Source organism: Blennius ocellaris, assembly GCF_963422515.1.
Source record: "Blennius ocellaris genome assembly, chromosome: 21".
NCBI classification, from domain to species: Eukaryota; Metazoa; Chordata; class Actinopteri; order Blenniiformes; family Blenniidae; genus Blennius; species Blennius ocellaris.
Window position 1 is genome coordinate 3365550 of NC_137670.1, and position 27934 is coordinate 3393483.

General features: G+C 46.5%; 1 protein-coding gene and 1 long non-coding RNA gene across 4 annotated transcripts in view; both read left to right on the top strand.

Annotated features, from left to right (window-relative positions):
* The window catches only part of LOC308145868, a 119630-nt gene extending 119377 nt beyond the window's left edge, over positions 1-253 (top strand). The window contains exon 4 of the long non-coding RNA XR_013937092.1: positions 99-253. This is a non-coding gene — a long non-coding RNA (uncharacterized lncRNA). The remainder of the gene's footprint in view (positions 1-98) is intronic.
* Positions 254-432: 179 nt separating this feature from the next.
* The window catches only part of LOC308145921 (thyroid hormone receptor alpha-B), a gene marked incomplete at its 5' end in the record, with an annotated part of 37865 nt that continues 10363 nt past the window's right edge, over positions 433-27934 (top strand). Inside the window, 5 exons of one of the 3 annotated variants that reach the window (XM_080517513.1) lie at positions 433-488; positions 12656-12717; positions 20384-20484; positions 21464-21611; positions 21715-21920. In XM_080517513.1, the coding sequence (XP_080373639.1) occupies positions 433-488; positions 12656-12717; positions 20384-20484; positions 21464-21611; positions 21715-21920 (573 nt within the window). Of the gene's footprint in view, positions 489-6538; positions 6669-12533; positions 12718-20383; positions 20485-21463; positions 21612-21714; positions 21921-27934 lie in introns of those variants that run through there. The other 2 variants (XM_080517514.1, XM_080517512.1) reach the window with 2 other exon arrangements.

The following is a 27934-nucleotide window of genomic DNA, read 5'->3' on the forward strand; positions in this document are numbered from 1 at the left end:
TTCGAAGTCAAGTTTCCCAGGAGTTTCCGCTGTGGCACTTGACAAATGAACGAGACGTTAAGACCGTGTCCTCCTCTCTCCCTCTCTCTTGTTTCCAGACTGGATCTCACGACTCCCCCCGCGTCCCTGAGACCGACGTCCACCTCCAGCCCTGGCATCGGGGCTCAACCAAAATTACCTCTGTGGAGCCTCGGGACATCTTCCGCACCTTGCAGCTACAACGAACCGACCTCACCGGGGGGTCGATTCCTTTTCGAGGACCCCTCCCCCCCCACCCGGCCTCCCGCCTCCCCCATCCCCGGACCCCCGGGGACGGGACCCTGTCATGTTTCACTGACTGACACCCTTCCAACCGGCGAATGACAAGCGTGCATCCGAGGGTGGGGCTTGCCTCAGTCTCTCATGATTGGCCGCTGGATGGAATTAAGGTGAATGGAACACATGCCCAAGGAGCAGGACTCTAGCCCATCAGAGGGAGAAAAGAAACAGTGAGTTTAACCTTTTAATTCTTACAACACCGGCGTCTCCCTGCTGGGTGGACAAGCCCCAACACTTCCACACCTCCACCCAACGGTTTTCTGTTGACGTGCTACTCCTGTTAGCCTCTTTTCCGAATCTGCGTCCGTCGTCTTCTGCATCGGTATGATCGGCAATCGGCGATTCATGCCTCGCGATTAAAGTCTCGGGCTTCGAAAACATCATAATATTAAAGAACTAACGTTTACGGAAGGTGTTCATTGAGAAAAGATCGGGAAACTGTCGATCATTGCAGGTTATTTGATGAGAGCAAATCCATACGTCTTTTGTTGCAGGAAGGTTGAAAGCTGAAGTTCACCTCCGGCAAGAGAAATTGTTTTGTCTCTGGCTTAAATGAGTGAAAGTTGTGGGCGGAGTTTATTCCTCGGCAGACTTCGGCCAGGACCGGCCAACTCCGATTGGATCAGATCCATCAAATAACTCCGAGCTGGTTTAATCAGACTCTCCGGGAGCGGGAATCGGCGCCGAAGCCCTCTGCGCTCCATCTTATCGACTCTTTTCCTCGCATGAAGTCAAGAGTTTCACATCAGTCAACGACGGAGTGGCTTTTCAAAAATAGTGATTAGTCACAGTGAGAACTCCCGGGTCTTTAATCTTCCCCTCCCCTCATGTAACACCACCCCCACCCAACCCCCTGAAACGAAGCAGGCCCGGCGCCTCCGTCGCTGCCGACGCTGTCACGCATGTTCCAGGTTTTCTGAGGACATCTAAAAAGGAAGTCTGGACTTTTCAGCCTCATTTTATCGTCTCAATCTTTCTCATGTCTGTTTTCACGTGTCTGGACCGTTTTGTTCCAGACAAGCTAAACAGCGTTTTCATCTGTCGGGCCGCTCCGGTCCCATCGGCCGAATTGTTTTCAGAGAAGTCGGGGGGCGCGGGTTGGCCGGGGGGGGGGGGGGGGGGGGGGTGTAGCGGGAGCGATGGCGTTCGCTAGGTCCTGGAGACGCAGATCCAGGCGGGTCGGCTGAAACGCAAACAAACACGGCGCTCCTTAAGCCCCTTCTCATTAATGAAAACATAACATTAGTGCAATGGAGCCGTTCTCATAGTGCTGCAGGTTCGGGGGGGTTATCAGTCCATATCTGTCTGCTTTAGCTTTGACAGGGAACTTCCTCCTTTTTTTTTAGCTTAAACAATCGGCAGCGAGCTAAATCCGCCTGGGAAGATGACAGACTGTCACTACATATGCAGTCGTGAGAAAATACACATCATAAAGTAAATGGCAGCTGGTAGTACTGCTTTTTTTAACTGGGAAAACAGTGGTAGAGCTGCTGGCTCTCTTCTATCCTGGACACTTAGCGTTAGCTGTAGCATCAGCTGTAGCTGTTCTACAAACTCCTGTTGCTTGACCGGTTTTCTCGGTGAATCGTCAAATTGCTGTAACGCATCGCCGTAACAACTTTGTTGTCGTTTACACGATAACGGCAGTCGAAGCTGGAATTGGCTGGAACTCATGTGGTTTCTCTGCAACTGTTATTGTTTGTCTTAATATCCGCGAGGCAGTCCGGCAGTCTCGTTTACAGCCTCAGATGAAAACGCGAAAACGATCACTTGAAAGCTTGCCGAGTAAACGGAGTCTCAGTTATTGTTGTATCACTGGACTCGTGGAGTTTTACCGTCATTCCCGCCGTTAAAAACGTTCATCCCGATTTAACTCCTGACACCATGAACGCCATGCGGCGGTATGTAGCGTTGGCATTAGCCTCCAACAGTAACTGTGATTAGCATTAGCAGCCTACCTGCTCCTCGTGAAAGCTTTATATTTCTGCCCCCTTTTCTTTTGTTTCAAGATTTTATATTAATTACAAATAGTTACATTGAACAATCAATAATGTGGAGCTTGTTCACCTGCGCATCGTCTCCCCGACGAAGCTAAATGTGTTCAATAATCAAAAGAATCTGAGGTTACTGTTTTTATTAGTGCGTGTGGGGCGTCCGGCCGGCCTACCGACCGACTGACATCACATTCCCCTCCGCTGTGTGAAGCCCGGACAGATTCCTCGGCTAACGCCGACACCTGTCAGGAGATTAGCAGTCGGCGTGGTCGCGGAGGTGGCGTCCCCTTCACCCGATAGGTCGTCGTGTGAGATTCCCGACACGTGTACGTCACCTCGGGCTAATTAAACGCACACGCGATTGAGCCGAGGTGAGCGGCTGGAGCTCAGGGTGGCGTTCGGCATGACGGCGGCGTTCATCGTTCGCCCCTCTCTCCCTCTCTCCTGCATTTTGTCATCCTGTTGTTTTAAACCGGCCGGCCCTTTGAAGTGACGCTATGGTTACAGGCACAGAATAGAACACACTGTTCCTATAGGCTGACGTCTCCTGATCAGCTCACGGCACCTCGGTTTAGATTAAATTGTGAAGGATTACGTGTCTGACCGGAAAGCGTGAAGCCCCTTTGATGCGACATTAAGATCAAAGCGCCGGTGAAAACAAGAGCGACGAAGCAGCGTTTGTTCGTGTTAGCGTGACGTGGTTGGAGTCCGAGCAAACTGGAGCGGATTCGAATGTCCCTTCGTCATTTATTCGGCCTGGACAGATTCAAGTCGATTCAAGGAAGCGTTAGTCTGCAGTCAGACGTTCTCCTTTTACGCGGCTGGAGTCACTGAAATCACTCCGAACGAGCGTCGTGACCTTTCACCTCCAGTAGACGTCGCGCCGGAGGAGTCGGTAATGAATGGGATTCAGATATCCCGACTCGATCTGGACCGGTCGGCTCATAAAGAAATCATCACGTTTATCAAGTTTAGGCTAATCAGGCAGAAAATTCCCTTCACATTTGATTTACAGCGCCGCTGCTGAAGGATTGATGAATTAACTGTCACCAAATGAAGTTTAATAGTGTTGAAGTGGTTCGACTTTGGTTCACTTTACGGCTCGTCCTCGTGGAGCCGCTGGACTCACTTTTTATTAGAAGGTCAGTGTTTTTGGGGCGTATTATTTATTTATAGTAACTTTGAACACTTTTATTACTTTGCTGTAAAATCAAACAACACAAAAAAAAAAGGCTGGTATTGCCCATTTGTCCCTTCTCCTAAATGCTCCTAAACTTCAAACAGGGTAATAAGGACTGCCTTTTTTTTCTTTCTTTTTTTTTTTTTTTTAAATCCAGAGTCGCTGTTTTATAGCATTTCACTACATATGTTCTCAATATTTAAGCAGCTTTGATCCACTAACCGTTTTTAACACATCCTTCCTTCCCACTTAAAGACACCTTCATCAAAGTTCATCTCACCATTAGCTCGAATGTGAGGTGGGAAGTGTGTGTGTAAGTGTGTGTGTGTGTGTGTGTGTGTGTGTGTGGGTGTATCACTCGGCGAGTCAGTCAGTGTGCACCTGCTCTAATCAAACTAATTGAGTGAAACGCTGCCAGTCACTCCTCAGTCATCTATTGTTCCCGGCTGCGTATCGGAGAAGCTCACAGCTGGAATCTGAGCTCCACCTTCCAGCCGCAGCCACATTTTTTTAACCTGAAAAGAGTTTCTGGAGGAGAAAAAAAACAAAAAAAAAACTGTTTTTGTTGTGCGGATCAAAAGGACGGACGTTGGCGTCACTTGTCTCGCAAATAATCCGTACACTGGAGCCCCTTGTGTTTAGATTTCATATCGTGACTGTAAAATGCTGCATGAAAAATTGACCCATCATGTTTATTCTGAATCGACTTATTCCCGACAATAATTGCAGCGTTCAAGATTCTTCTTTTACAACTTTTTTTTTCCAAGACACGCTTGGACAGGATGGAGTTTGTCAGCATGTTGCAAAAGCTCTCTGCTAGTTTATTGGATTAGATTCACATATTTTTTTGATAAAATCCTTAGAAAAATGTTTAATCAATTAAAAGGGGGTGTGTCCTAAGAAGGTTGGGCGGCGGAGGGGGCGTGTCTTAAGGCGGTCGGGGGATCAGAGGATGTTCTTTGTGGCGGGTCGTAAGAGCAATCATTTTTAAAACTGTTAAAACTGTCCTCGTTTTTTTTCTCGTTTTAATTTCTGCCTCGTCTGCCGTGTTGTGCGTCTCCGTGGTGGGGGCGGGGCTTCAAGACTCTGCATTTCTATTGGCTGCGGAATCGGGAGACGCCCACTTTAGTATGAATCACTTAATTAACCTGCCCTTTTCAAATATTACCCGCAAATAAAGATGGAGATTAAACGAGCCCAAAAGGGGGGGAAATGCAATGAAATCCCAGTTGAAGAGAGACTCTGCATTGCATTTGTTTTGCACATTGACTTAAAGCGTCTCGGAAAGCGCCCGCGTTTCAGCAGCTTCCCGCTCGACGGTGGAGTGCTGAGCCGTTTGACCTTCAAACGCCCGATTAAAGTCCGATACGGTTTGGATAAATTTAGGATTTATAGCGGAGATGTATTTTAAACTGAATGTGGCCGCGTGCGGAGTAAAAGCAGCCTGGGAGCAGGACGCTGTGTATACTGGAGCGTTGAGCAGCAGCGTTTTATTGGTTATGTGTGCTTCACCATACACTTGTGTATTTGGACAGAGGGAGTTGGCATGCTGTGTCCCCCCCCCCCCCCCCTTCTCCCTCGGCCTGTAATTTAGACAGTGGCAGGACACACGAGGGAACAAAGTGTCCCATTAGCGCTGGACGTATAGGACGGGACAGACCCGGCTGGAGGCTCAGGGCATGTGGGCACAACAATAGGCGACTGTCGCTCTCTAAACATCGGACAAGGCCTCATTCAGGCGCCGGTATGGATATAATTCCAGTGCGTCGGCATTGTCCTCTCCGTCTGAGAGGCGAGCGCTTCAAAGCAGGTGCTTCTCGGCTTCCTGCGTTTCAATTAAGGAGGTTTCACCTCGACTGTGAAGGGGAAACGTCCCACTTTCCTCCTCCTGCGCCCAGAACAAAAATAAAAATTGGCGTTAAAAGAACCCTTTAAAAGAGCTTTGAAAAAAATCCTCAAGAAATGCTTTTCTGCTGGTGTCCAGGTAGAAAACGTGTGAACCGTCTGAGCGTTTCTGCATCTTTAACTCCTATTAGAAACCTATTTCAACTTTCTCGTCATGTTAATCCAGATTAATCTCGCTGTTGTTCAAGAGGCTGTTTGTGTGGTAATTGCGCTGCATCGCTGCACGTTTAGGAACGTTCACACAAACGGTTCTAATTGTCGCTCCACGTGACGTTTGTACACGTTGTGTCAGGCGGAGGCGTGTCCAGACGCTTTCAATCACACTGATCCAGAAACACTTATTAAATACTCTGTTGGTATTCAAGCTCATCTTGAGATTACCAGATTAATCCTTTACTAATGACCAATGTCATGAGTCACTGAGTGGTTACACCTCGTTTGAAGCTTTTTAAACGAAATCGAAACGGAAAGTCCTTCTGGCTTTGGGCCATTTTCTTTCTTTTTTTTATTTCTTTATCTTTTAATGCAACCCGACCGTCGAGTGACTCTGAATAGTTGTCGTTGGAGTTAAAACAAGAAACTAAGCAGACTCGGAGAACGTGAAGTGGAGGAAGTACAGAAAAAAAACAACAACAAAAAAACCGCTGACCCGTTCTTGTTATTTACCTCAATCGTAAGAATGAACAGCCCGAGCGAAGTTCTGTAAACACCGTCAATAATGCGACGAGACGTGCAGCGTTGGGCGCTATAGGTTTTGAGCGCCGCCGCGGAGACGTGTAAGGACATGTGTCGATATCCCCCCGCAGCGCTTCTCGCTACCCCCCCCCCCCCCGTTTTTTTTTTTTTTGTGAGCCGGGGATGAAACCCGCGCCGTCTGAAAATAGCTCCAGCCGCGCAGCAGCAGACGCTGACCTGACAGACCAGCCATACCTGTTAGGAGAAAGCTTCCCCCGGCAGCCACTGTCAAAGTCACGAGGAGGCGCTGGCTCGCCTCCAGGCCGGCGGTAGGCTGGGTCGCACCAGCGGCGAGAAACAGTCCCACAGACGGCGGGAGGGAGGGAGAGGAGGGAGAGGAGGGAGGGAGGGAGGAGGCAGAGTGTATTTGAGTGGGTCAGCAGGCTAAACATAGCACAAGTGCCGGAGACATCGGAGTGTATCGAGGGGAGCGGAGATAGAGTCCTTGCATGAGGGCTGTGCACTGGCTTCGCCCGCAGCTTCAGCTACAACCGCTCGTCCAACATGCATATTTTACAGTCGCACTGCGTCATCAGGTCAGTTTTTCCCCCTCTTGTCGTTCATTGATGTTGTCGGAGGCACGTGTCCGGTGTGGGGGTCGGGGGGGGGGGGGGGGGGGGGGTCAACTTAAGTCACGACGTCCAGGGTTAGGGTTAGTGGGGTTAGAGTCCAGTTTGTTGCTGCTAAGCTCAGCTTTTTCTGTGTTTGTGTGTGTGCATGTGTGTTTCCTTGTGTGTGTGTGTGTGTGCATGTGTGTTTCCGTGTGTGTGTGTGTGTGTGTGTGTGTGTGTGTGTGTGTGTGTGTGTGTGTGTGTGTGTGTGTGTGTGTGTGTGTGTGTGTGTGTGTTCCCCAGTGAGAGTACAGTATGTGCATGTTTGTGTGGGACAGGCTCGGGTTGCCGAGAGAGGCACACGGAGCGGGACCTCGCATATTCAGAGATGTGTTGCAATCCGTATAGGAGCACCCTGTGGTATGCACAACGCCGTCGTGCCCCGACCTGCGGGAACCGCCGATCCATCGAATGACATCCAGCGTGGAACTTTCCACTCTCATCCTTTACCCTAATTCAGACTTGGGAGACCTCGGAGTGGCTCCCGAGGCTCCATCCGCTGCGCGAGGCTTTCTTTCTTCGCTGCCAGTTGGCTATTTTTGGATCGATCAGCCTCCTAATAGAGCTCATTCACAGAGCGGGAGATTTGTATCGTCGGCCCCCCCCCCCCGTAATGGTGTCGTTACCGCGCGGCGTTGTGACGCCGTCGTCCATCAGACGCAGGTGGAGCGCAGCGGGCCGCGGCGGACCCGTATGAAGAGCGCCGTCCTCCTCCTGTTTACCGAGGGTTTTTTTTTTGTTTGTTTTGCGATGTGCGGCGGCGGGACTGAAGTGTCACCGCGCTTGACAGTCTGATGCGCGTCGCCTCCGGCTGCCGGCGGCGGCGGCGGCGAGGTGGAAGCCGGCTGGCAGGAGGGGAAGATATTTACCCTCTGAATGGCAGTCGCAGGAAATCCCACCTTTATCTTTTTCAGTTCTTCTTCTTCTTTCTCTCGTTGACACTTTGACTGACAGTTTTGCCGACAAAGCAAACAGGGATTTTTTTTTTTTTTTTTGGTATTTCTCGCTGTAAAATCTGCACATCGTGGCTCAACAGGTGAACGTCTCAGAGCGTCGACTTCCTCCGATCGTACAACGGTTTTCAAGTGAAAACGCAAAATTTTCCTTCTGTTTTGGGGTTTTGGGGTTTTGTTTACATGACAACGGTGCGCAAACACAACTTTTTGAAAACGCGTCTTCTTTTTTAAAATGCACACGTTGTCTCAGCAGACAATAACAATGTTTTCCAAAAACAAACAACCCAAATAACATCACATCACACTGCAATTATTCAATTTGAATCTATCCCATTTCTCATCCTGCTCTTTTATTTATCATTCATATGCACCTTATTTTAACTGTTTGACTGTTTGCACTACTTTTTTAAATATATTTAAATAAAAAATTTTTAATGCCTTTTTTTACCGGTTGCTAAGCAACGGCATTTCGTTGCCAGTTCCTCACTGTGTGATGTACTGCAATGACAATAAAGAAAGTCCAAGTCCAACAATGTTTTCTCCGTCGTGTCGTGACTCCCAGTCCATATTTAGAGTCGACTGCCGCCGTAACAACAATCAACAACACAAACAAGTGTGTGTGTGTGTGTGTGTGGTTTCATTACAGAAACACACAACAGCGTCACTTCGCGGTCCCGACAGGAAAACCATATTGTTTCTGCCGTTTCCATGTGATCGGACTGCGTTTTCACTCAAGGCGCCACCGTCACGATAAATGAGGTTTCAACTCAACGGGCTGTTAAAGGTTCAGTCGTTTAAGGTTGTTGTTGATCCGTCTGACGCCTCTGAAAAGGTCAAAGGGAACCGGAACCGAGAACAGGACGGCGTAATTACGCGGGACGTAAAACGTAAAGGCCAGTCGGTATTTAGGCACATGTGAAGCAACTTGTGGACCAAACGGGCAATTATATTGTTTTCTGTGTTTTGGTTGGTGTGAAACTCGATGGAGACGCGGAAAGAAGGATATTTTTATTTGATGTTTTTTATATTTTTATTTATAACACATTGAATAGAAAGAGTTGTTATGATTGAATTCATCAAGCGCCTCCTGACGCAGCAGAAATAATTTGCCGCCACACTACAGCCTCATATATTATCACTCATCTTGAGATAAGATAGAGTTTATCACCCCCACAGTGGACGATCAGGTTTCCGCAGAAAGAAGAACCTGTTGTGCAAAGTTTAAGCTGCACTGACTTGCTGTGTTCAGGTTTAACGCAGAGCAGCTTAATCGACGAGAAGACAAACACTGACTAAGCTGCACGTCATATTTCCGTTGATTCTTGCTTTAGCATAGAAGAAAAATCAACATTAATTACAGGAAAGCTTCAACGCGTCTGACAAAATTATCACATTTTCAGATACAGGACGGAAAAGACAAGTGGATCTATTCTCAGTGAGGTAGAAAGGAGAGTTAATATAAATCGACTGTAACCAGAAGAAAGAAATGTATTCCTGATAGACGAGTTAATAAATATTTCATGTCCAGGAAAAAAAAAACCCAAAACAAAACTGGAGGATTCAGAAGAAACTGCGCTCAGACATAAAAAAAAAAAAAGTAAACAAACAAGGAGAATCTTTCTTTCGTGTTGTGGGTTTAAAAGAAACGAGCTCCACTCATCTGTTTTTCTGCTCTGGCAGGTTTCCAGCTGAAGGTGCATGTCTCAACATCCCAGTGCAAAGCATGATGGGATTACAGCAACACACACACAAACACACACACACGCGATAATCTGATCTCCCCCGCCAAAACCAACCCCCCCCCCCCCCGCCGCCGTTGGTCCCCCATTATTTCATTATAGAACCACACAAACACACAAGAATTTCAATCAAATTAAAGCCGGGAAGCACAAACACCACATTTCGCAGAACGAACGCATCAATAATAATGTTTCCCAGCCCTAGCGATCTCACCGACTCGTGTTTTCGAGACGCCCCCCCCCCCCCCCCGATAATATACGGCGTTGTTGATTCGTTCTCGCTCCCCCGAACCTGAACGCAAACTGGAAAAAAGTATTCACACAAATTGTTTATGGTCGCGGTTCCGCATCGGGGGGGAAAAAAAAAAAAAAAAAAAGCTTCGGCTACTATTACATCCCTGGAAAATATAGGCGGCCTTTCCAGCGATTAGTTGATGGTCTGTTTGCGCAAATGTAATAAACCTGTTGGTGAAAATTAAAAAAAAGGGGGCGGGCGAGAGCTGGGGGACTGAAACGTGGAGTTTTTTTGATTTAATATTCCGTGTCTTCAGGCAACAAACTCGTCAACAAACTCGCTTATCATGGGACACTGAGGTCTTTGTGGGGAAGTTTCCATATGAGAAGGAAATTCATTGTCTTACATTTTACTCGGTATTACACAGTTATTTTTTTTTTTTGCAGCCCAACATTTTATTAATATAAATATTTCATGACAAATTTGCCTGGGAGTGCTCTCTTACCAACACATGACTCCGTCTCTCTCCCAAGAAAATCCTCTGATAAGACAAGAGGACATAACTCAGAAAATAAAGAACGCACTCCATTACGCCCCTTTCATGAGCCGAGTGCAACCCAGAGGCGTGCGCGTTGCATCTTAACGGAGTCGGCCGGGGCTTTATTTATGGTGCTAATGGAGTCCCGCTCCGTCTCCGGGAGGCGGTGTTAAAGGGTGCTGGTGTTGGGAGGAGAGCCGGAGGCCGTCTGGGAGCATGGGGGGGTGGGGGTGGTGGGGGGGGCTGCACTCTCGGGAGTCTAAACACATCCAGGACAGATGAGGAGCACTCACTAGCTCTGTCCCAGACTCTCCTTTCAACTCCCCCCCTTTCATCTTTCCCCTCCAGTTCCCCTCTGGGCTCCACGTGCCTTCATATGTGTCAGGTGTGGGTCAGCTGCAGTGTTGTTGTTTTATGCGTGTGTGTGTGTGGGGGGGGGGGGGTTCCCTCCAGTAAGAACTGTTTATACCACGTTTCAGGTGAAAAAGCATCGTTTTAGGTGTTTGTTTCAGAAAATTGTCTATGTTTTTTGTTTGTTTTGGGGTTTTTTTAAACCTGAAACCGATGTAGTTCTCATGCCAGGCCACAAGTTGGTGCTGTTATTTGCTTTTGCAATGGAATCACACACGTGCAACAGAGAACAATAGGCTATAAACGATGGCGATTGAGAGAACGTATGGACAGACGATGAATTAGAGGCGACTTCAGGAGACTCTCAAGTCGTCTTACAAATTTTACATTTTCACATATTTGTTTTTAATGGATCTTAAAAGCGTGACTTAAGAATAAAAAGAAAAAGTTTTCTTGGGAGCAGATTGAGACGTCGTTCACGCGGCAGTGCTTCAAGTCAAAACGTGTCGTTTTTGTGTTTTCGTTTTGGAAAAGTTTCACGTTCACACGGCAACGCAGCAGAAAAACGATCCGCCATAAACACGAAACTTCCGCAGTGTTTTGGGTGTCAGTTTTTTTGGTTGCTCGGAGTGAAAACGCAACTTTTTGAAACCACTTTGAAACAAACTGCTATTGCATGCACGCGCCGCAGCCGTTGTAACCTGTGATTCGTTTTGAAAACGACTCAATCACGCCTCCGTTTGTAATTACGTCTTGATTGGAGAAGCAGGCGGGAAAACGGGACACAGCGCCACGAGAGACGTCACAAAAAGTTCCGACACGTCAGGTCGCGGTCCTCGTGCGGCGCTGCCAGAACTGTACCGGTGCGTTACAGCATTTCCTTTGATCTATTATTTACGTGCGTTTCCAATGCTGTCAGAGACCTCGTTTACACCTGACGCTTCCACGCCGAAACCTTTGAGGTCTTCACATGCTGCAGGGTTTGTTTTGTTGTTGTTGTTGTTTTTTTGGGGGGGCTGTTATTTTCAGCATGCGTTTTAAAAGTCTGATTGTGATTTCTACAGTGCAGTTTGAGATGAAAGCACATTGGGAGGGTTCAGCTCGTCTCCCTCTGTGAGTCGTATGAACATGGAGGAAAATCAAAGAGCGAGTGGATATAAGGAGAAATGATAAAGATCACAGTTTTACAGTTAATTCCATGAGTTTAAACTCGTCTGATTTGAAATTCATGTATTTCCTGTGTTTTGTCAGCAGAGTCGGATTTTACTCGTCATTTACAGACGCGGCTCTCGAAACACACCGACATCACGAAATGTTTCTCCAGGTCGAATAATAGACGGGACAAAAAAAGAAATAGTACGCGACCAGTAATTCTAATTTATTAAGGGGAACACGGTGAAGTCACGAATACACAGCTTAAACAAAATGTGACGACTAATATCAGTATCTAAGTTTATTTTTGGTGTAAATAATTGCCTTTTCTTTGTCATATTTTAATTCAACTTTATCTCCCAGAAGAGATTAAAAAAAACAAAAACTGTTTGGATTCTGTGTGTTAAAAACAAATGAAATGGACTTCCTGCCCTTGTGAAGCAGAACCTGCTCTTCGTCCCGCTGAGGACATGTGGCACATTATCATCATCATCATCATCATCATCACCATCCGATGTGGAATCCATCACTTTAGTTTTCTGTTCAGTTTTTTTTTAGAAAGAGCGACGTGGAGCACGTCCGCTCGAATGTTTCACTTGACTTTCCTCGCAAACTCACAGCGGGCGTTTCAACGCTCCTTCTTCTTCTTCTGTTACATAAATCGGGACGAGCAGGAAGACTCGGAATTAGGCGACCTTCTGAAGTTGTTGACGGCCGCGGCATGTGTCGATTGCTCTTCCGCCGTGCCGAGATCCAATCACAGCGCGAGTCAGACCTCCTCCAGATCTAATCAGTCGCCGTCCAATCCAGACGGGGGATGTTCTTAACACTCCCGACATGTGTTTTTACTTTGGAAACGACTGCGGCGGGGCGGGGTGCTTTTATTTATTGTCCTTCCCGGGTCCTCTTATCTCACTTTGTCTCCTTTCCTTCCCTCTCAGGTGGCTCAATGGCCCAAAAAGGAAGAGGAAGAACAGCCAATGTTCAGTGAAGAGTATGACTGGTGAGTATTGTGACGGAGCCGGGGGAGTTTTAATTCCATATTTTAGACATTATTGAGGCACTTAGAACCACGCAATGTGGGAAAGTACGTCTTCTATCTGAAAACTACGGTGGCCCTGAAGTGCAAACCACAACAACAAATCACTAAACACAACAAATTGAAAAACACAACTGCAAATTGAAAAACACAACAGCAAATCATTAAACACAACAACAAATTGAAAAACACAACTGCAAATTGAAAAACACAACAGCAAATCATTAAACACAACAACAAATTGAAAAACACAACTGCAAATTGAAAAACACAACAGCAAATCATTAAACACAACAACAAATTGAAAAACACAACTGCAAATTGAAAAACACAACAGCAAATCATTAAACACAACAACAAATTGAAAAACACAACTGCAAATTGAAAAACACAACAGCAAATCATTAAACACAACAACAAATTGAAAAACACAACTGCAAATTGAAAAACACAACAGCAAATCATTAAACACAACAACAAATTGAAAAACACAACTGCAAATTGAAAAACACAACAGCAAATCATTAAACACAACAACAAATTGAAAAACACAACTGCAAATTGAAAAACACAACAGCAAATCATTAAACACAACAACAAATTGAAAAACTCAACAGCAAATTGAAAAACAATGCAAATGAAAAAAAACATGACAACAAATTGAAAAACACAACAACAAATTGAAAAACACAACTGCAAATTGAAAAACACAACGGCAAATCATTAAACACAACAACAAATTGAAAAACACAACAGCAAATTGAAAAACAAAGCAAATGAAAAAAACATGATGACAAATTCAAAAACACAACAACAAATGAAAAAACACAACATGAATGAAAAAAACATAACACAAATGAAAAAACACAACAAATGAAAAAACACAACAACAAATGAAAAAACACAACAACAAATGAAAAAGCACAACACAAATGAAAAAACAACACAAATTTTTTCATTTCTGTTGTGTTTTTCAATTTGCAGTTGTGTTTAATGATTTGTTGTTGTGGTTTGCACTTCAGGGCCACCGTAGGAAACAGCAACAGCACCCACTAGTGGCCCAACAGAAAAACTGCATCGCTTTCAGTGTTTCAGTCGTTTCCATGGAAACTGCAGTGTAAACACCAAACAAAAACTAAATCTACTTTATGTTCTTGTGCTTGTATCCACGCTGAGTCGGGTATTTAATTTATCCGTCATCATTTTCTGCCTTTTACGCATTAATTTCTAATATTCAACTCAGAAAAAGTAGTAGTACGTTTCTTTAACAAGTACAAAACACGTTTATTTTGGCTACGTTGACACCAGCGTTCACCACAATGGATGGAAACGAGAGGAATCGGTGCCGAGTGTGACCGGCCTTCGCACCGGAAACCGCTTCAGTCTATAGTTTCAGACAGGTTGTTTTTTTGGGTTTTTTTTTTCAGAGGAAATCTGCAGGATATTTGTCTGAACCGCCGCAGAGCTTCACGTAAACCTCAAACAGACGTTGAGATCAGGACTCGTTGGGGGGGGGGGGCCTACCCCCGAACTCCTCCGGCTCCTAATTCGTCTTCGTCCTCTCACAAAGGCACTCGGTGACAAAAAACAACCTCTGTGATTGGAGTCACTGAGCTCGGCTGCACCGCCAGTCTGGAACCAATCTCATGTTTTCCTGGTGGGAAAGACGCATTTCTCCAGAACATGCCAAAAACACTCGTATGGTTCCATGTGTCTTAGTTTTGGGGTTGTTGTTGTTTTTTTGTTTTTTGAGAACACCCACAATACACTGCACATTTGGATTCTATTTTGGGGAAAAACCCTGATCCCTACCCCCGTTTCAGATATAGAGAAACATTTATTGGAACTTTTTTTGTTTTTTTATACATATGGGGTCAGATAAAGTCCTGACGACCCCGACCGATTAATAGTGTGATTCTCCTGCTTTTCCAACATCTTAGTATGTGTCAGATACTGGATTTTTCGTATGATTTTTTTTTACGAACGCACTCAAAATGCAGTCGATTTCGGGCCCGTTTCCATGGCAACGATTCCAAGCCAAAAAAACAAAATTACAGTCTCATTGTGCTTTGGGTCCGTTTACACAACGGGGAACGTGAGCTGGGACTAGACCTCCGTGGGACAGGTTGGGTTTTACCCTACCGATGGTGTGTTGTCGCCATAGTAACCGTAGCCCGGCTCACTTTCCCAATCACTGCGTGAACAATCCGAAGCGGTGGATCTCGGCGACTGAGGACACGGGCGACCGCGACGAAAAAAAAAAGTAAAACATCTTGGCATCTGTCGTCAATAAACGAAAGCCTTGCTGCTTTGTCGGCTTTCTGGTCGGACGCGGTCGGCTGTCGAGACTGACGGCTGCAGATCCCTCGAGCCGAGGCGACGGCGCTAAAGAGTGAGTGAGATGGATCGGCAGAAGAATCTAACTTTACAGTGTCGTTGATTTAATAAAATATACCTCCCAAGGCCGCTCCTCCCGTCAGGCTCGTTTCGTTTCATTTCTCTGCGTCGCTGCCGGAACGCTGCGCCGTCTTCTACCTGACACGGTCCATTTGGGACCCGGGAAAGTATGACAATGCGTCTGTCTTCGGGGGCCGGAGGATAAATTAAATCCACCGTAAATGATGTCAGCGGTCTCCGGCGGGAGCCGCACGCGCCGCAGCAGAAACATCATTAATGCAGATGTTGTGTTGACTCGTCGGATGTGTTGACAGACACGTGTTCGCCACATGTTTTGGAAGCCCGGCCAAGAAAAACCTGGACGAACCTTCCTCCAGATGGTCAGAGGTAGTTTGAAGGCGGGTTCGCAATGCGGCCTCTTCATCTTCCGTCCCGCGAGTGACGGTTCCGATATCGGACGCGTTGATTAAACTTTGACAAAATGTCAAATCGCAAAAACTAATCGCGTGTTAAATCAAGCAAGAAAGGCTTTAGCGCCGCGGAGGATCCCGTTTCAATCCTCTCTTCGTAACGCAATCAGTTCTGGCCACGACTTGATGAGGAAGCAGGTGTAAAATTACAAACACCTGGCGCTGCACAGCTTGGACCTCAGGCGCTGGGTTCTGGAGTTAATGTTCAGTTTCCACAAAATAACGCCAGCGCGGTCTCTTGTTTACGACGCGATCCGTTAAAACGCGGCAATAGTTTGACAAAGAAGCAGGTGTCAAATAACAAGTGCCTGATGCTGCATACAGCGTTACAAGTGGAGTTGATGTTCAGTTTGCAGAAGATGACATCGGTTCAGTTTGACTCTTCATAAAGAGTTCAGTTCTGGCCACAGCAGGAGACAGCTTCATTTGGAAGCCGGTGTCAAATTACAAAACACATGATGCTTGCATAGCTTAGAGCACAATGTTACGACTGCACTTAATGTTTAGTTTACACAAGCTGGATAGCTTACGTTTGCACTCAGCTTTAAGGCTGCTGTGGATGCTCAGGTTGCGCAAGCTAGCCAGCATCCACAGCCGGTGAGGCAATGCTGCTGGTGTCAAATTACAAGCATTCAGTGCTGCGCGTAAACAAGTTCAATGACGTTGTCCAAGCAACAACAAAAAAGCAGACTGGTCAGGAACTAAAACCACTTGAATTAAGAAATGTCTGCTTAAAGGGCCAGTACAGGAAAAATATAGCTTCCTTTATTGTAACTGAAGTAAAACTGAATGTATAGCTGACGCCTTTAAGGACAAATGCACTTTAGGCCATTTGAGAGTGAGCAGTGTGTATAATAGTGTGCATCCAGTGTTTATAATAGCTTCTGTTTTGGGCCGTCGTGTCGTTTAGATCTGTCGCCGGTGTTTACAGTGTCAGACGTCGCCTCGCCGAACCGTCGCAGAAACAATCCCGGGACTCCTGCAAGTCCTGGATCCCCACCAAATACCAGCCGTTGTGATGGGAAACCGGGGAAGACAAAATATTTATCTGGATTCTGCCACTCTAGAAAAATAGAACCTCGGCTTCCTTTCCTGTTTGTTGTGCCGGTGGAGGTCGGTGGTGGGAGGGGCAGGTAGCCGGAGAGCTGCAGCAGTATTGATTTTTGGGCTTGGCCTGCCGCTGCCGCGCAGCCCACATTTCTCCTCCTGTACCACGCTCCTCTGTCCTTGTCGTCACTTCTTCGGCCTCCTTTCTCCCGCATTTCAAACGCACTAGTCTCCTATTGGAAATGCACTCGTTCGCTCCGTATCTCGTCTTTTCTTGTTTTATTAAGCACAACTCGGCGCTGTCACGAAATCAATAAGTACACAATTGTGGATTCACCGAATCCGATTAAATGCCATGAAGCTTAATTCCTACCGGAAAAGCAAACGATGCACGGAGGCTCTGCGTGGCCACGAACTGCCTCCGTACTGCGTCGACGCTACGTCGCCTCGAGCAGCCTTACAGTCCAGAGTGCCTGTAGGACCGTGCGTGGCGTCGACCCTGCGCCCCGCGCCACGCTACCGTCGACTGTAGACGGAGGGACCGAGCTCGCTCGTCCTTGATCGTGTGCATCAGACTTTAGCCATGTGGCATCGCTGGTGTGAGAATCCTTTAGCATGTAGCATGTAGCATGTAGCATGTAGCCCGGCTTGGCGCTACTGCAGCCACTGAGCAGTTAAATTAATAACCGATGTTCCTGCTGTTGCATGAAGTATCATAACGTAGTAACAGTAACCTAAACTACATGCTGTTTAACTTTTTTAATTCTCTTTCGTAGTAAAGAATCTCCAAACCGCGTATCCGCGATGCTCTCGACGCAAAAAGGCAAAAAACACGGTGCCACTTCTGCCTCGTTTTTTTTTTTTTTTTTTTTGCATACGCTCTTGAGTTTTTTTTTTCCCCCTCTACGCCCCCACCCCACCCATAAAGTCTGTACCGAAGCCAAAAGGCCCAACTGACACTGCCAGTCACCGCTCTCAGCGCACCTCGCTGCGCACACAAGCATGTACAAACTATTTAAGTGGGTTGAGGTTCCTCCCCCCCCCCCCCCACCTAATGTATCACTTCATTCATTTTGCATTGAAGAAAAAAAAAAAAAAAAAAACACCCAACCCTCGCCGTTCCAAGTACACTCTGTGCTGGAACCACTGCACACGTTCTGTAGGTGGCTGGCCGGTCAGTCGCTCCTCCTGGAGAACTTGCCACTGGTCTTCTTGCGGATTTAGTCCGTCTCAATTTGCTTCTGTCTCCCGACGTAATCCGAGAGCGCGTTGGGGGCCGTGCCATCTGTTTGCAGGACTCCTTGTTTCTCCCCTGCCTTCCTGTTCGCTTTGGTGTTTTGGGGTCGTTTCCATGCTGCAGAATGAATTTGTGGCATGTGCAGATTGGGGGGTGGGGGTGGGTGGTGGGGTGGGGGTGGTGTGTGTGCGCCAGTAGCTGCGTTTATGTGACGTAAAGGGAATTTATTCGCGACTTGCCGTGTGCCATCTCCTCCCCCCGCAGCCCCCGCAGCAATATATCACACGGAACGTCTGGAAATCTGCTATTTCCTGTGTCTATGCGCTCACTCCCTCTCCGTCTCGCAGGCAGTATGGAAAAAGAACAAACTGTTCTGTTCCCAAGTTGAAAGCGGGGCAGGCGCTTGCACCGTCAGAAAGAAGATTACAGAGAGCGAGAACAATCCAAATACTGTAAATTTAGATCGCGGCCAGCGCTGCTTTATGTGAGCGTTGTGCATTACGGGGGCAGAACTCACTCCGGTCCGAGATCAAATTATAGAAACATTGAAGCCCCTTGTGTTGTTGTGATGTAAGCCCGTTTAATTGGCGTTTGTTTTATGTAACTGCCAGACTGTGATGAAAGAACAGGTACATTGTGGTTGAAGGGAGATCGGAGCAGGAGTGCAGAGCGGCGATCACACCCACTGTTTCTATAGGGCGCGGTGGTACGAGCACGTCGAGATTATATGTTGGAGTTGTTTTGGTACGCGTGGGGGATCGGGTATTTCTGGTTTCTGTATGTACACATCTCACGGTTATGTATGCACAACAACGCCGTTTGGAACAGAACGTACCAAAGACCAAAGTCAGGAGGAATTTAAACAAGAACAAAGTTTTTTGTATACAGAGAAAATACCTTGATGGCGTTTTATCAATACATTGCAGCATTTGTATTTTTTTTTTGTGCCTCAATTGTTTTAGGAAAATAACTGCAAGAAAGTTTTACATGAATTTAACTTAGGAGCATCGACGGAAGATAATTTTATTGCTGAATTGTATCAAGGTTTTTTAAAAATGAAGTTTAAATAAAAAGTGGAGGCAAACATTGTTCTCGTGTGCAGAACAACTTGTTACTTTGTCTCAGAAAAGTTGCGTTTTCCACTTTTTACGCGGAATCGGAGCATTGTCGAAAAGTTGTCCTCCACCAAAAGACACTCAGATAAACGTTTGAGTGTCTCATTCAGCTCCTGATGTTAAATAACCAGCCAGACTCAGAACGTCTGTGTGCATCGCCGTCATCCCTCTGATTCAGAATAAAGATGGAGATTCTTTACCAGCTGCTGCTTCCCTTAAAAAAAAAAAAACGTGTTTTTATGACAGTGAATTGTACAGTTCACCACTTGCCTCAGTCCCATTTCAGGTTTCATTGGATTTTAACGGCCTCGGTTTCAATAAAAACGGCAGCGCTGTGGCTTGAAGCCTCAGGGCGAGGCTGGAGGGGGCGGAGCCAGACGTAACGTGGCGGCGGTGGGACACATAAGAGTTTATGTGTTTGTCAATCTTCTGTATCGTCCAGTTCAGAAAGGATCCCATCCAGCACACGCTCAACAATCTCCGTCTATGTTTTGAATAAGTGCGACATTTTATTTCATATGTAGGGAAAAAAAAAAAAATTTAATTGCTTTTATTTCATGGAGTTTTGGAACTTTTCATACAACATTGCGAACTTGAGGCTTGTCTAGAATTTGTGTAAAATGATGACCAGACACTTCGGGTTTAAACTTCTCATATGTTCACTTCAACTTTGGTGTGACGACAGACACGATTTCTTGTAAATAAAACGTTCTAAAATCTATTGAGAATTTAAAACCCCTTCCAGAAACGCTGTACAACGTATTTCCCATTTAGACACATTTTTTTTTATGCCATAAATCATGAAAAGAGCAATAATCAAACAATAGAAGTCAATAGAGTGTTTCCTAGTTATATTCTCCACAGGGAGCATATATATATAATAAGAAGAGTATGGGACCTGATACGGAACCCTGTGGAACTCCATGTTTAATTTTGGTCATGAACATGAAGGAAGTGGAACATGTCAGATAAATAGGATGGAAACGAGTTGAGGGCTGTACGTTTGACCCTGATGACATATTCCTGGACCAGAACAGAGACCATGAGAAGATCATTAGTAACTATGACCAGATCTGTCAATTTATATTTTCTCACATAATTGAATCCTAATAAATGGCATCTAGTCGGGTAATTAGTTTTTTGCTGTTGGACCTTTTAAACACCTTCAAAAAAAACACATTTTATTGAGTGAAATGACTTTTAATTGATTGATTTTGCTTGATTTGTAATTGAACTGTGGTTCAGAAAGGCCCACAGGGGACTTTCCCTTTTGTGAGGTAACATGAGAATAACCCTCCTCTCTCCTTGCCCCCCCCCCCCCCCCCCCCCCCCCCCCCCCCCCCCCCTCTGTGTTTCTCCTGCAGGGTATATACCCAGCTACCTCGAAAAGGATGAGCCATGTGTGGTGTGTGGCGACAAGGCCACAGGTTACCACTACCGCTGCATTACCTGCGAGGGCTGCAAGGTACACACACACACACACTCTCACACACACACACACACACAGAGGGTTGGCGACCCGCATTACACCTGCCAGAAAAGGCTGATCGAAGGCCTCTGAGGTCAGCTGCCTCTGCATATCCCATGCACAGTCATGCACACGCCCCGCTTCGGCACAAACACGCTCCAAGGTCGCCGGCTCGCGTATCGTTTGTCTTCGCCGCTGTCACCGCGCCGTGCGATCACTCTGCCGCCGCCGCCGCTCCGCCGCACGTCTCTGTCCATCATGTCGCGTCGGCGCCGCCGCTGAGGGGATTGTGATTAAGTTTTATGGGGCCGCAGTGTGGGGCCGCGGCGGAGGAATTTGCATTTTTATTTCGCCGCCGCTGTCAAACGCAGGGAATGTCTTTGCATAGCATCGGAGGCGCTTTGCTCCGCTTGTGCTCTTGTTCTTTCGGAGCGCAATTTATTAACGCCACGTCGCACTTTTTCCGCCTTATTATGCAAGAAAAGCCAATGAATTTTGTCTTCTTTTATGGGTTTTTTTCTTGAAAATGTCACTTTTTCTCGTCTGTTTTTCAACAATTTGGCGAAGGAAGTTCAATCACTGTTGGAGGGGGATAAAAGAAATCTAAAGATAATCCAGCAGAGGGGGTTTCTTGTAGACAAGAGTGACTGTAGCCCCCCCCCCCCCCCCCCCCCCCCCACGTCCCCTCTGACAGGTTCCAGTTTGTATTTCAAGCATCACTCTCGCTGCCTCTACACACCTGCAACATGATGCATCAGACTTTTTATTATCTCCCTTCCTTTCCCCAGATGTATTCACTTCTAGTTTCCTCTGTTTCATTCAGCTTTCATTCGCCCTCCCGCTGCTCTCCGCACTCCTCCTGCTTCTCTGTGTTTTCCTCGTTTTATCTACAAATGTGTCTCGACTGCTGTGTTCCTGACTGTAGCTTCCCCTCCCTCGTCTCTCTCTCTCTCTCTCTCTCCGCTCTCGCCTGCAGGGTTTCTTTCGTAGGACCATTCAAAAGAACCTCCACCCCAGCTACTCCTGTAAGTACGATGGCTGCTGCATCATCGACAAGATCACCCGCAACCAGTGTCAACTATGTCGCTTCAAGAAGTGCATCGCAGTGGGCATGGCCATGGACTGTGAGTCTCCCCCCCCCCCCCCCCGCGAGACTTTTAAACACAGAGTTTAAAACTTGAGTCGCGGTACCAACGGTCGTCTTCTCTCGTTTTCCTCGCCGCTCAGTGGTGCTCGACGAGTCGAAGCGGGTGGCCAAGCGGCGCCTGATCGAGGAGAACCGGGAGCGGCGCAAGAAGGAGGAAATAGTGAAAACCCTCCAGACCCGTCCGGAGCCCACCGGGTCCGAGTGGGACCTGATCCGCCTGGTGACGGACGCCCATCGACACACCAACGCTCAGGGCTCACAGTGGAAACAGAAGCGCAAATTCCTGGTGAGTCCGTCTGTTTTGTTTGGCGGTTTCACTGTGGCTGTTCTCGATAACTGAGAGGGGAAATAAACTCAGTGAACCAGCTGGAAATCAACGTTTACATTTAGCAGAATGTGTTTAGCGCCATTAAGTTTGTTCATCTGTAGTTATACATCAGTGTGTCATCAGCGTGTGACTTTACCTCGATGTCACATTAGTCACCAAAAGACCGGTCTGGATATTGAATATTGCTGATGAGAGTAGTGGTTTTTAGTCATTTACTTCCGTGTGTCGTCAGCATATAACTTTATCCATCAGCACAGACAGAGGACAGATTATTATTTTGTTTACTGGAAGGTGAGAATGCTATTTTTTAGTTATTTACATCAGTGTGTCATCAACGTATAACTGTCTCTACATCAGGTTATTGAAGAAATACTGACTATGACTGGTCTGAATATTGAACTTTGACAATGAGATTGCCAATTTGTAGTTATTTACTTTAGTGTGTGTAAATCTATGCTTTGACTTTGCTACACATGAAGATGTGGGGTCTCTTATGGTATAAAACTATATTTAAATATTTAAAACATGGCGGCACATTGAGAGTCAACGACACAAAGCAGTTAACATTACGTTTCCTTGTTGCTTCATTTACAAGTTACTTTGGTTTAACTGGTTGATTTTCAAGTGATATCTGGGGGCAAGAAGTTTGTCAATGAGCAACGTCGTTGCTTACGTGAGTGGATGTTGCCATATTTATATTAAAAGAGAAGTGTTGAATGTTTATGACTAAAAACTTAAAGACATTGTGTTCTCCTCGTCAGTATAATTAAACTCACTGAAAGGAATCCCGTAAAAGCCTTTTGAGTTTTCTGTAAGGAATATAATCACTGCAATGTTGATGTAAATACTTCTCTTTTGAATCATAACTTGAGGTCATGGAGGGAATGCGTCCGATTGACAGAAGCGAACGAGCTAATATCCGAGACGTAGCAAATTACAGTGATGGCGATTGTTCCTGACACGCAACGCCGTGCAGAAGCTTTAAACCGGAAAGACGGGATCAGAAGATGGAATAAATTTCTGTCACATTAGTTTTATTGTCCTGCTGCCATTCTGAGCAAACTGTATGTCTGAGTGCTGCACTTTGCAGTTGCATTAAAATACCCCCCCCCCCCAAAAAAAAAAATAAACACGAGTGCCACAAGTAATTTCACACTGTAAATTCTCCTCAGTGTTTTCAGACAAACATGCACGCTGCCGTCATAAATAAGGGTTTTCATCTCATCGGGATGAGCCGCCGCTCGTCGCTCACACGACGCCGTCGCTCCCTGTTCCCCCGCTGTCTGCTTCCATTTCCTCAGCATGTGTCTTTATTCCTCGCTTCTCGCCGGCGTTTCGGGAGCTTCACTCGTCCTAATCCTTCTGGGCTCTTAACCAGACCGTAATTCCCCCTCATAGTTTTCATTTACACCTTACACTCTCCACTTTCACTTTAATCTCCCTCCCGTCTCCATTTCTTTTGTTTCCCGGCCCCGTCCCCCGCCCCCGGCGTCTCCCCTCGCTCGCCCCTCGCTCGCCCCTCTTCCTCTTGCCCATCTGCTTTCTGTAAGTGCCCTCCTTATCGCCGCCAAGCGAAGTCCTCCGCCATGAGCCCTCCTGTGCAGCTTGGCAGGCGGAAGCCTCTGCCCCCCCCCCCCCCCCCCCCCCCCTCGGTGTCGTGTCCCGGCCTCGCGCCCTGGGCCCCCGTTCCCGCCCGAGACGCTTTCTACTTTATAGCACTTGTTAGCAGAATTAGAGCGGAGATCACGGCCAAATTAGGAGGCTTTATGATTAAAAGAGAATCTACAGAGGGGAGGTGTGACGGGGGGGAGGGGGAGGGGGGGTTTGTGCCTCACGTATTTTGGAGGGAAGTGGCCGGGTGTGATGGGAACGGGGCCACGGGGGGATTACGTCGCTGTGAAAGCTCGGAGACGGGAGGAAGTGTAAGAATTTCCTTAAAGGGAAAGACGTAGTCGAATTCGTATTTTTTTTTATTTAAGGTCTGGTGGCTTTTTTACTCACTGTTACTCGACTGAATCCAGAGGCTGCTCTGGATTAAGGCCACGGCGAGTAGGTGGAAGGTCAAGGTAGGGCTGGAATCGAGGTTGAGAAACAGATCTGTGTCAGCGCGGTAAATTTGAGCGGGCCGTCGGCGAGGACACGGAGGGGATTTTGGAGGCTGATTAGCGGAGTCGCCCCGCCGCCGTGAAGCACCGTGACGCCCCCGAGGTGGCTTCGTCTAAAAGGATCAACAGTCCTATTTCACACAGGCTTTTCCCCACTAACGGGACTCTGGAGGCTGCAGCCACTGAACCCTTGAATATCTAAATTTACATGCCGAGCCGAACCGGGCTGAGCCCTTTTTTTTGCAGCCCGGTGGGGAACGCCGCGGTGACGCCGTCTCTCGTGTGTCCGCAATTTACTCTGCACAGACACTCCATACCAGCAAGTTTATACACGCATGGGTAAAAGAAGCAGAGGCAAAACGCACGTTCTGATGAATGAACGCGGATAATTTTGACTTTGAGTATCGGGTGATAAAATATTGTTAAACATCAATGTTCACATCAATCCGCTTCAAAGGTTAAAAAACAAAAGCTAAGAAAGAAAAATGTTCAGTGTTGTCCCCTGTTTCCATGGAGACGGAGTCGTTTTCAAACAAGTCATGGGGTCAAGTGGAACTCAACATTACCTCGTTGCTCTTCAGTGGTCGCCCACTAAGAATTACATTCAGATCAAATTCATAAAACCTGAGACAATAAAGGTCTGAATTATTCCATGACATGAAACTCGCGTGTGATTAAAAGTCTGTCGCTCGGCGTCACTTCCTCCAGCTGTTGGACCAAACCGTCGCCTGCTTTAGGAAAAACTCACATGAACGTCACTACAAGCTGTTCCGAACCGCGAGCCCGTGAGTTGCCTGATAAACATTTTCACTTCTCGTCACTGCACAACGTCTGTTTAACGCGAACCGGGTTCATCAGTGTCACACATTCAGTCCAAACAACTCCCAAAGTGTTGTTTACGTGTCTGGAAGTTATCAAAACAATGCATCCCTGTTTGGGTTTTGTCCTCGTTTCACCTGCAACGCAGCACATGAACGCGCCGGAGTCCGATCAGATTAATGGGAATCATGTGTTTGTTCACTGTTTTCTGATAAACACTCGCACACGTTATGCACTGAGACATGCTGAATGACGGTTTGAGTTCATTGTGGCGACTGACAAATGGAGTCCAGTGTTCTCAAAGTTTGACGCCTCGACCTTCAGCATTCAGAGCAACGGGGAAAGAATTTAGAAAATCTTTCAACCACAGTCGGATCTCGTCTACACGGCGTTTTCAAGAGAAAACTGAAATCTATAGAACATTTTGTGTGTGTGTGTGTGGGGGGGGGGGGGGGTTGTGTGCTCAGAGTCACTGGAAACGTTCTGAAAATGGCTCCCAAGGTGGAACTTTTCGAAAACGCTCCGCCTCCTGGTCAACGAGGACAAACGCACCTTTTTGAAACGCTGCTCAGCCGTGGTGACGAGTTCTTCTGCACATGCTCAGTAGGGGGGGGTTGTGTGCTCAGAGTCACTGGAAACGTTCTGAAAATGGCTCCCATGGTGGAACTTTTCGAAAACGCTCCGCCTCCTGGTCAACGAGGACAAACGCACCTTTTTGAAATGCTGCTCCACCGTGGTGACGGGTTCTTCTGCACATGCTCAGTAGGGGGGGGGTTGTGTGTTCAGAGTCACTGAAAACTTTCTGAAAATGGCTCCCAAGGTGGAACTTTTTGAAAACGCTCCGTCTCCTGGTAAACGAGGACAAACGCGCCTTTTTGAAACGCTGCTCCGCCGTGGTGACGAGTTCTTCTGCACATGCTCAATAGATGGGCAATAACAACAATCGCTAACTGCACCGTTTTTCAGCGTTTCTGCCTTTTTCAAAATGTTGTCACGTAATCGCAAAACTCTTCTGAAATGAAAATGCAAAAATTTTTATTTTTATTCGTGTCCGTGGACGAACCAGACTCGGGGGTTTCCAGGAAGACGTGAGCAGCGGGAGTCGACTCGTAGAATACTACTGCCACTCCAACGCTCTCGGTAATGACGCGCCCGGCGCCTCGGTTGTTGAGACGGACGACGGCAAAAAAAAATAAAAAATCACCAGACGATTTGTTTGTGTGCCGGCGGCGACCGCGAGACGGAGGCACACGCTGTTCCCGCTCTCACCCGGGCATCTGGAGGACAAGTTTACGAGGTTGGGCTGAGGCGCGCAGCAGCTGCGCGCACGTCAACACATCTGTCTGGCGGTCGGACGAGCGCTAATTATTGCATCGCCGCTTTGAATACATATTGGAATTCTTTGTGGATTAGTTCGTCTTAACTCGGCAGAGGTCCTAAATGAAAGCCGATGGCCGTACTGTACGGGATGTTTACAGAAAAACAACGTTTGTCAGCATCAAATTTGTTAGTATGGAGCAGTCAAAAGAGAGAAATGCAGGTTTTATATTCCATTTTTGATCAAATGAATGATTGAATATGTCCACAGCTTAATAGGAAAACGCTGAAAATACAGCAAAAGGGAAAAGGCAGACCTCCCTGAAATCAACAGACCTCTTGTCGTGGCGTATGAAGAGAACATGCTGTCGTACTGGAGCCGCACGGCAAAGGAAACAGACACTCAATGACTCGATTTGAGGTCTGATCCAGTGAGATGCATTCGAGAGCTCCGTGAAACTGACGCATCCGTCCGTCTTGTACACAAAGTTTTGTACACAAAAGCGCCGGGAGGCGATTCCAGCGGACTGCGGAGGAGACGGTGGACAGATCTCCAGCCCGTCACAGGACGGACAAAGAGACGCAGACGCTCTATGCCAGGGGTGTCAAACATGCGGCCCGGGGGCCAGAAGCGGCCCGCCAGAGGATCTAATCCGGCCCGCCATGTGATTTTTTAAGGCTGATCTAAAAACAGTAGATTGTCAAAAATGACATTCAAAACCGCCCTTGGTCAGAATTTGACTCCCAACGCAACGCCTTTCACAATAAAACAACGAGTCCAACTTATGTGAAATGATACTTTAGACACGTAAACTCAAAAACATTTCCAGATGATGACAACTTGCTTTAATTCTGAATAAAAATATATCCAGATACTCAACTCAATTTTATTTCTAAAGCGCTTTAAGCAGCCGTAGCTGAGACAGAGTGCTGTACATTGAAATAAAAATATAAGAGGCAAAATAAAAACATTAAAACAATAAAAAAAGTTAAGCAATAAAAACAATCAGATGGTAAAACAATAAACAAAACATAAAAGTTAAAACAATAAAAAAAGATACAGGTGACAGGGTTTTTTTGCAAATATAATATCTGATTTCCTTTAATATGTAAATTTCAGAATAGACAAATTCTTGCAGTTACAAAAGGATCAAATGAAGTAAAGACTTTGCATTTGTCCGTATCTGCAGTTTCACATGTTACGTTTGACTTGTTGGGCCTCCAGAGGTCAGATCAGGTTGATGTGGCCCCTGAGCTGAAATCAGTTTGACACCCCTGCTCTAAGCCATTCATCCAGGAGTATCAAACACATTTAATTAGAGCCACAAACAGTTAAATTTCACCTTAAGTTGGTAAAATAGTGCAACAATAACCTTGAGATTTAACGTTTGCCTTTGTTATGTGATGAAAATGTCCATATCGTCACAAAAACCAAACGATGAGCAGAGAAAATGACTAAAAGCCAATTTTAATAAAACCTCCTGGTGCAAAATACAGTGAAATGTCCAGAAATCTTCTACAACCGTTGCATTGTGGGAGTTTTTACGAACACACCCAGATAACACGGCTTTTGAGGCTAGCTTGACAGCAATCATGGTGGATAAGGTTTCTGCCGTTTCCGTGGAAACGGACATGGTTGTCAAAGCAGTGCAGCGTAATTGTGAGACATTTCTGAAACAAAGATAATAAAAAATTTCAAAAATAGCTATTTTCAATTGTAATTGAGGCCTT